A 10,181-nucleotide genomic window follows, 5' to 3' on the forward strand; every position below is an offset into this window, starting at 1 on the left:
TGGCTGATTAATACTCACACTGCTGTTATTCAACTAAAGCGCGATCTCTATCTTCTGTTCTCTTGTTTTGTCAGTCACAGTCTGTGACTGAAGATTGTAATAGTGTCATAACATTTGTTCTGCATTCCAAGTTAACCTTTGTCTGGATTGTCATTCAATAACGCTATCGGATTTATATTTCGCCCCATGCCGTCATTGCCAACTGTTCAGAGAAACCTTAGTTAAACGAGTGAACTCACTTTGTGATAGTTATCCCAGAAGGTGTGACATTCATTTCATAACAATTGCTAGCACTTTTGCCATTTATTGTAACATTTTGTTGTGCTTTTTTTGTGTGAGCTATTTGCATACTATAAAAGGTCTATGTCCTCGTAAGTATGTTTTATTACCGAAACGTATCCGAAGTCAATTCGGGTGGAGATAACTGTCAGGAATATGTTACATAGTATCCATCCATTACCTCTTCTGCCGTGCTGGCCGTACGCTAAGGTTAAAATCCAACCCAAGACAATGAAAGATGACAGCATTGTATCTTAGAACACAGATTCACCTTATGCAGAGGATCTTGAAATCTGAAGGGAAATGATTGCTTCAGATTATATCATTGTCCATTAGGAAGACCTACATCAGATAAGGAACTGAATTACCAAAACCCATCGTTTTTACATCAACAAATACAGAATACTAGTAGTGAACAGCGAAGATACTCCACCCAACACTCACTTTTTAGGAGATTCCAGTACCACATCTTCAACGGCTGAAAGGGGCCTGGTCATCATCCCTTATGACAGATTAGATGTTTCTACCTATTGCCCTTATGCATCCTAAAAGCCATACTCTATTGTGAGTCGGCTTTACAAAACACTAGGTGTCCTGAACCTAGAATTATGCTGAACTGTTCCCAGTGTTGACCTTAACCCTCATCAGGAGAAAAATCCAGCACCTCATCACTTAACCTTAAGAGTGATATTGCCCCACTAGACTGCTTTCTAAGGAAAACAACCATAAATGCTCTTGAACTAAAATATAAACCTCACTCGATTAACCTGAAATCTCTATATTTAAAGCGAATATAGTACAGAAGAATAAGGGGGATATAATCATCATGTATTATAGCAACCATCCTACAATCAATTTCAATTATAGCCAATTTTGGTTAAGCCCTTTTTTTATAACTTACTTAACAGACATCGTTATTTGGATAGTAACAATTTGCATATTCTTTGCACTGCTATACCACTAGAGCACATGACGCTCTACCCGAAATGTTGACTACTTAAATATCATTCGATGACTCATAATCCTCCCCATATATGTACGCACGCAAATACTATTATCAGCCTTTGTTTTGCTTTGTTGTGCCCTTATTAAATTTGACTATAAATTGCCTATGTAATTGCTTGCTGCTTGCTCGCTTGCTCCTCGTTCGTTTCATTCGCTTATTCGCCTGTTCACTCGCTCTCTCGCTTGCCGCTCACTCGCTCGTTCATATTCGCTCAGGTGTTGTTAGCTTTCTGACCTGAGTTATTTGACAATAAACTGTAGTCGCTGCTATCCTTTGTCTTCTGATTTTACGCACCGTTAAGATTAGAATCATAACGGTTATCGAAGTAAACAATTAACGAATCACGGCACTACAGAATCGGATGCCTCGCCGAGCGAACATAAAACAATTTTCGACGAAATAATTTCATTTCGAAAATTCAACGTACTCTGTTTCTATTCGAATTATTATCTGGATTATAATCATAATTGTGGATTTATTATATCACAATTTTAATCGTACGTACATTATTCCATTTTTGAACTTAACGATAATATTCATAGTAAATAACGATTATTCACGAACAATTGATATATTGGTGCAATTCAGTAAGTCCGTTCTATGTTATAAATTGTACCATTTGTTGTTATCATTGTTTTCATCGATTCATTTCTCTCAGTGACAATTACGTTATATTCGCATACTATTTAATTTATTATTATTATTATTAGTAATGTCTTTAAATAACGAAACAATCGATCTTTCACAGTCACCATCCGTGGGAGTTATTAATGTTACTATTCCATCTTTTAATGTTACTGATCCTCAACTCTGGTTTATTAGACTTGAAAATTACTTCGTAGCCAATCGTATTATTTTACAGCGACATAAGTTCGGCTATGCAAGCTCACTACTTCCAGATGAAGTAGCAGTCAACGTACGAGAGGTCCTAACTAAGCCGGATGCGGTAAATCCGTACGACGTATTGAAACAGGCAGTAATAAAGGCTCTCTCATTAAACGACCGGCAAGCTGTCGAGCAGTTGCTCAGTGAAGTTCAAATCGGAGATAGAACGCCTTCGCAGTTAAAAACTCATATGAGCAACGTAATCGGAGACAGAAATGTTGATAAAAATATATTTTACCACTTATGGTTGCGACGACTCCCACCGAACGTACAGCAGATCCTCGCTGTTGGAGATAGCGATGTAGACATAGACAACATCGCTAAAATAGCCGATAAGATTTACGAGAGAATGAGACACGCGACTCCACAAACACTCAACTCCACAGTTGACGAAAGAATCGAGGCCTTGCAAAAGGAAATTAATGCGCTATGCCACAAACTAACGACTTTAAATCACAACGACAGGAAAAGAAGTGGGTCGCGCAGCAGATCAAGAGATAGAAACCGGTCATTTTCTAAGGGACTACCAGATCCTGCTATATGCTGGTACCATCAAACATTTGGCTACAGAGCTCGAAAATGCAGGTCTCCATGCAAATTTAAACGATCCCAACGATTCTCAGTAACGACTACAACGATCAACGCAGCTCCCAGGAGCAATCGTTTATTCTATGTTCAGGACAGAGTAACAGGCGCACAATTTTTAGTAGACACGGGAACAGAGATAAGCGTCGTCCCTCCATTGAGCAACGAAAAACAAAATATCGATACTGCGCTAACTCTTAAAGCAGCGAATAGATTCGACATAAGGACATATGGCAAGCGAAAACTAACCTTGAATTTCGGCCGTAATATTTCGCTTCGCTGGGAATTTGTGATCGCTGATGTTTCCGTACCCATAAATGGTATCGATTTCTTAAATAATTTTGACCTATTAGTAGATTCTCGACGAAACCAACTAGTGAATGGAGAACGCTCAGTAGTCATAAGAGGAGTGACCACCGATCATGTATCTATGAATTTAGTAGTGTCGAAAGATAATAACGAGCAATATAAATCACTTCTAAATAAGTTCGCCGATTTAACGAGGTCATCATACGACAACAAAGATCTTAAACATACAGTACAGCACCATATCGTCACGAAAGGTCCACCGACTAGAGTAAGAGCGCGAAGGTTGGACCCAAAAAGGTTAAACATTGCGAAACGAGAATTCGAAAAACCAATGAAACTTGGCATCATAAGGCCATATAATGGTCCCTGGGCATCTCCGTTACATATGGTTCCCAAAAAGAATGGAGAAATCAGACCATGTGGAGATTCTAGAGCCCTTAACAAGCAAACGATAGCAGATACCCAGTGCCACATATCCACGACATCACTACCGAAATGGAAGGTGTTACGATTTTTTCGAAAATTGATCTTGTTCGGGCGTACTACCACATTCCAGTGGCCCCAGAAGATGTACCGAAAACGGCTGTAATCACTCCATTTGGTTTATTCGAGTTTTTGCGAATGCCATTTGGACTAACTAATGCAGCTCAAACTTTTCAGCGATTTATTGATCAGGTTGTGTTAGGATATTCACAAGAATATCCCAAAAATTATCTCGAATGTAAAATGGTATGTTTTCAGACTCTTCACATAATTCGCATGTTATTTCCTATTGGCCATTATTTACAGTGTCCTAACTATGACTTTCATGTGTCGTTTCCCTATTGGTCAATTTTGAGTCGTCCTAATTATAACCTTTACGTGTTCTTCCTTTCCATTGGTTACTGATAATAGTCATCGTAACTGTATAAATATGCCTTGTCTGTAAACCATTTTTGTTCTGCTGCTGACCCCATAAACAATTCTCATTTAACGGCTGTGTTCTGATTTATTGGAGTTGGGGAACAGTATTGGGGTCGAACTAGGATATCTGAATTCGGTCAATCGGTAGAATTGCGTGTAGTCCTATCGCAATACCCACTATATATATTCGCGTTATAACAATTTGGCGACGGAGATTTTGCAAACAAGTTGCTGACTAGCTATGGATCCAGTTAAATTAGAAGAATTGTTCAAGCAACAGCTGAAGCTGATGGAGATGTTTACTCAGACGCAGATCTCTTCTCGAGTCTCATGTACACCAACAATCCCTCAATCAGTCGACGGTATTACTAGTGGTATTTCAGAGTTTCTTTATGATCCTGATGCCAATATTACATTTGATACCTGGTTCAGACGTTATGAAGATCTTTTTAAAGTCGACCTTGCTGACAGAGATGATTCGTGGAAGGTGCGTCTTCTCCTTCGAAAACTTGGTCCATCAGAGCTTGATAAATATTGCAACTACATTCTACCGCAGAACCCACGAGACCGTTCCTTCGATGCCACTGTTCAAACTCTCAGCCAACTTTTTGGTGACCATCTTTCACTTTTCAATACTCGCTATCGCTGTTTAAAACTGGTCATGAACGAGTCCGATGACTTCCTAACCCATGTTGGCATTGTCAACCGTGAGTGCGAACGGTTTAAGCTCAAATCCCTTACCGACGACCAATTCAAATCCCTCGTATTCATATGTAGTCTTCAGTCACCCAAATTCTCCGACATCAGAACTCGATTGCTGAACCGCCTTGAACAAGACCCAACGCTAACACTTAATGCAATCACCGACGAGTATCAACGCATTGTCAACCTGCAGCGTGACACCACTTTGGTCCAATCTGGGGGCCATGGTGGTTCCGAAGTTCACGCTGTTCAACGTCAGAACAAATCTCCGAGATCGAAGACCTGTGGTCCTACGAAAGCCAGTGCTCCTTCTTTCTCTAATCACTCCAGACCGGTTCACAAGAAGCCCCCCTCTCCATGTTGGCACTGTGGAGCCTGGCATTATGTGAAATTTTGTCCATTCAAACAGCAGGTGTGCGATCGCTGTCATAAAGTTGGTCACAAAAGCGGTTTTTGCCAATCCCATCGACCCAATAGCCGTCGAAATGCACAGACGCAACGTCGTCATACTAAAAAGCAGCTTCCCTCATCAAGGAGTTTAGCAGCAGTCTTTCACACTCATGCCGCCACGCGACGCAAATTTCTTACCCTCTCAATCAATGGTCAGCCAGTTCGATTGCAGTTGGACACTGCATCAGATATCACTATTCTGTCGAAAGATACTTGGCGAACCTTGGGTCAACCTCCCATCAAACCATCTTCGCAGACAGCCGTTAGTGCATGTGGTGGTCATCTCCGCCTTCATGGTGAACTTAATTGCTGTATTTCGTTCAGAGATACAACCTTCAACGGAACGTGCTACATCACCAAATCTCCTCTCAACCTTCTGGGTTTAGATTGGTTCGAAGAACTTGGTCTTGCCAATCTTCCTATCAGCACTATCTGTAATCAAGTACAAACTCCTGCTACTACACAACAGCATGCTACAGACCTCCAAAATCGATTCGTCGAACTCCTCCAGCCTGGTTGGAAGCTACGAACAATCCATAGTGCGATGGCACCCAGGCGAGTAACCCGGCAGAATCCCCGAATGCAGAACACTAGAATTCCCTACAAAGTTGGTGCGAAAGTGTATGTTCGGGACTATAGACATGGGTATGATAGATGGATAGAGGGTGAAGTCGCAAAGAGACAGGGGAAGGTCATGTATGAGGTCAGAGTAAACCAAGAAATCTGGACCAGGCATCATAATCAACTACGGCCAAGAGATGCCAAAGAAAAAGTTGGAATTATTAACCGAGTTCCCCTCGACTTACTGCTAGATACTTTTCAACTTCCGCCGATGCCTACAACGGAGGCAACTGAGCCGTCTAACCAAGCAGAACATTCTTCAGGTTCTTCGTCGTTACCTCGAAGGAGGTCAAAGCGCAAACGAAGAAAACCAAAGAACTGTCAGGTAAACCCACGATTGCGTCGCTATTAATTTTTTCCAAGGGGAGGTGTTAGGATATTCACAAGAATATCCCAAAAATTATCTCGAATGTAAAATGGTATGTTTTCAGACTCTTCACATAATTCGCATGTTATTTCCTATTGGCCATTATTTACAGTGTCCTAACTATGACTTTCATGTGTCGTTTCCCTATTGGTCAATTTTGAGTCGTCCTAATTATAACCTTTACGTGTTCTTCCTTTCCATTGGTTACTGATAATAGTCATCGTAACTGTATAAATATGCCTTGTCTGTAAACCATTTTTGTTCTGCTGCTGACCCCATAAACAATTCTCATTTAACGGCTGTGTTCTGATTTATTGGAGTTGGGGAACAGTATTGGGGTCGAACTAGGATATCTGAATTCGGTCAATCGGTAGAATTGCGTGTAGTCCTATCGCAATACCCACTATATATATTCGCGTTATAACAGGTTGTTAGAGGTTTGACAGGGGTATATGCATATATCGACGATATATTAGTAGCTAGCGCTACTGTGGAAGAACATCTACAACATCTACGACAGTTATTCACGAGACTTCAAGAACATGGTGTTACTATTAACGTGGAGAAATGTGAATTTGGAAAGAAATCATTGCAATTCCTAGGTCATATGATAAATTCTCGAGGTATCATGCCAGTTCCAGCAGAAGTTGCTGCTATTCGTAATTATCCGTTGCCCAAGTCACAAAAAAAGTTACGACGATTCTTGGGACTAATAAACTATTATAGGCGATTTATTCCAAACTGTGCAGCAATACTACAGCCATTAACGGACGCTTTGCGAGGAAATACCCGAAAATTCCGTCTATCGACAGAGGCCATACAGGCTTTTGAGAACGCTAAGCGAGCACTTCATGAGAAAATGATACTAGTATGACGAAAGAGCGAAGCGCCACTAGCCGTCATGACGGACGCGTCGAACATAGCAGTGGGAACAGTACTGCAGCAGTTAGTAAACGGTACATGGGAACCGATTTCATTTTTCTCGAAGAGATTAAATCCTACCCAGACGAGGTACAGTACGTTCGGAAGAGAACTATTAGCGATTTACTTGGCAATCAAGCATTTCCGACATATGATAGAGGGTACCATTTTCACAGTGTATACAGATCACAAACCCCTCACGAAAGCATTAAACGCCAAGCAGGATAACTATTCGCCGAGGGAAATTCGACAATTAGAATTTATTTCCCAATTTACATCTAGCATACAGTATATTGAAGGTAATAATAACGAAGTGGCAGATGCGTTGTCCAGAACAACGATAAACGCGATTATTACAAATGGAATTGATTATCACGGTCTCGCGAAGTTACAAGAGACAGACATCGAACTAAACAAGCTAAGATTCGATGACACGACGTCATTATTATTCGAAGATATTCAGTTCGGCAACGCGAAAGTAATATGTGACATGTCGACAGGCCGACCTCGCCCATTCATTCCTAAACCATTACGACGAAAAGTATTCGAAAGTATCCATAACCTATCGCACCCGGGAATAAAAGCCACGATGAAATTAATCAGTGAGCGTTTCGTATGGACAAAAATGAATCGCGACGTACGTAATTGGACACAAACATGCATGAAATGTCAAAAAGCCAAAGTACATCGTCATACTAGCTCGCCAGTGGGTTCGTTTTCACAGCCAGACACTCGATTCGAACATATACACATCGATATCGTGGGACCACTGCCGGTTTCGAACGGGTACAACTATACTTTTACATGCATCGATAGATTTACCCGATGACCTGTAGCGGTACCAATAAAAGACACCTCAGCCGAATCCGTAGCCAAAGCCCTTATCGAAAATTGGATTTCTTACTATGGTATACCGGCAATTATTACGACCGATAGAGGAGCTCAATTCGAAAGTCGACTCTTCCAGCAGCTTACAGAACTCCTCGGAATTAAACGTATACGAACGACATCCTACCATCCAATGGCAAACGGAATGGTTGAACGCCTACATAGGCAGTTGAAAGCATCCCTTACATCTGTCATTGTCAATAACGATTGGGCTAATAAGCTCCCCTTAGTCATGTTAGGTTTAAGAACAATAATTAAACAGGATATGGGATGTTGTCCAGCCGAGTTGGTATATGGAACTACTTTACGTTTACCCGGAGAATTTTTCGCTTCAGGTAAAAGTGTTCCGACTGATGTAGCCAACTACGTGCAACGCCTGAAGAAACACATGAACGATTTAAAAGTAGCACTTCCCAGACTACAACAACGACGAGTATTCGTACCTCAGCAACTACATAATAGCACGGACGTATTCATCAGAAGAGACAACGTACAACCACCTCTGCAGCCGAACTATGAAGGTCCATTTAGAGTGATTACGAAGACAGATAAGACAGTTACGGTAGAAAAAGCTGGGAGGACAGATGTAATCAGCATCGATCGAGTGAAACCAGCTTTCATTGACAGCGATTTTCAGTCGACAAGCACAAGCCTCTCGAAGACGATCACACCGACGAAACACGAGTCTCAAGAGTCAACGACACTAACGCACCAAAAAGAAGAGACTTCGATAACGACAAAATCTGGTCGCAGAGTAAGATGGCCGCAACGTTATGTCGCTACAATCTTTTACTGATAATTTTCTGCTACTTTGAATATTAATCATAATTCTTCCTCTTCATTGTATACACAGATTATTAAACTTATGTTAAACGCTATTAAACTCGACAAAGCTTATGTACCTTTACGCTCATACGTGTAATTTTTTTTCGAAGCGATACCATATTCCTTCTACATCTTACCGCTATTTTGTATAGCCTAACGGACGGGCACGAACTAAATGCACATTAACTTCATTCTAATTTTATACAGGCCCATATCTTCAAATGATTGTAACTACGCTATTCAATTTACTGTACTTTATGTAAATACAGACATTTTTTCATATATCTTTGTTTGCAGGGGGGAGTTATATAGCAACCATCCTACAATCAATTTCAATTATAGCCAATTTTGGTTAAGCCCTTTTTTTATAACTTACTTAACAGACATCGTTATTTGGATAGTAACAATTTGCATATTCTTTGCACTGCTATACCACTAGAGCACATGACGCTCTACCCGAAATGTTGACTACTTAAATATCATTCGATGACTCATAATCCTCCCCATATATGTACGCACGCAAATACTATTATCAGCCTTTGTTTTGCTTTGTTGTGCCCTTATTAAATTTGACTATAAATTGCCTATGTAATTGCTTGCTGCTTGCTCGCTTGCTCCTCGTTCGTTTCATTCGCTTATTCGCCTGTTCACTCGCTCTCTCGCTTGCCGCTCACTCGCTCGTTCATATTCGCTCAGGTGTTGTTAGCTTTCTGACCTGAGTTATTTGACAATAAACTGTAGTCGCTGCTATCCTTTGTCTTCTGATTTTACGCACCGTTAAGATTAGAATCATAACGGTTATCGAAGTAAACAATTAACGAATCGCGGCACTACAGTATCACATTACTCATAAGTCTTCCACCGGAATAAACTACAACATCAAGATATGTAAGATAGATTTTAGAAAGTGTGATAACTATAAGGGGATAACACTGCTTTAATTACTGACCAAAGACTTTAACGAAAGTTTCTTCAGAAGTTCAGCCATGAGATCAGCAAGCTAGTGCCCGTAAGGATAGACCACGTTGTAACAGAAGGAATAAACTGAAAAGCATACCAAAGTGTTTTAGGTGACAGTATTCTTAAAAGCCATTGCATACGCATGTAAGAATATACAGGAAAATCTCCTCGTGTTGTTTTCTTTTTCTTTATTTTTTTGCTCTTTATGTTAACCTCTTCTTCTGTTGTTGATTGAACCTAGGTATCTTTTTCTTTTGGTTTATTTGTAATCATTATCACTACACTGTTTACAAACCCTGAATCGTAAGTAAATCCCGAATGCTGTTAAGTCCTTTAATAACTGTCTTACCTTGGTTCACTTAGTATTGTTTGTTTGAATCTTCCCATCGATGTGTTAGGACTGCAACTGGTCAGTCTCTAATTGACATATGTGCATACTGTGCGTATGCCTCGATATAGCCTTGATTCACAACGCGCGTC

The 10,181-nt window shown here is 40.5% G+C and overlaps 1 protein-coding gene across 1 annotated transcript in view; it reads right to left on the reverse strand.

Annotated features, from left to right (window-relative positions):
• The window catches only part of Smp_163040 (hypothetical protein), a gene marked incomplete at both ends in the record, with an annotated part of 75,345 nt that extends 65,616 nt beyond the window's left edge, over positions 1–9,729 (reverse strand). The window contains 1 exon segment of the mRNA XM_018791317.1: positions 9,691–9,729. Within this exon segment, the coding sequence (XP_018645529.1) occupies positions 9,691–9,729 (39 nt within the window).
• Positions 9,730–10,181: the final 452 nt, after the last annotated feature.

This window comes from Schistosoma mansoni (assembly GCF_000237925.1).
Source record: "Schistosoma mansoni, WGS project CABG00000000 data, chromosome 3 unplaced supercontig 0105, strain Puerto Rico, whole genome shotgun sequence".
In the NCBI taxonomy this organism is placed as follows: Eukaryota; Metazoa; Platyhelminthes; class Trematoda; order Strigeidida; family Schistosomatidae; genus Schistosoma; species Schistosoma mansoni.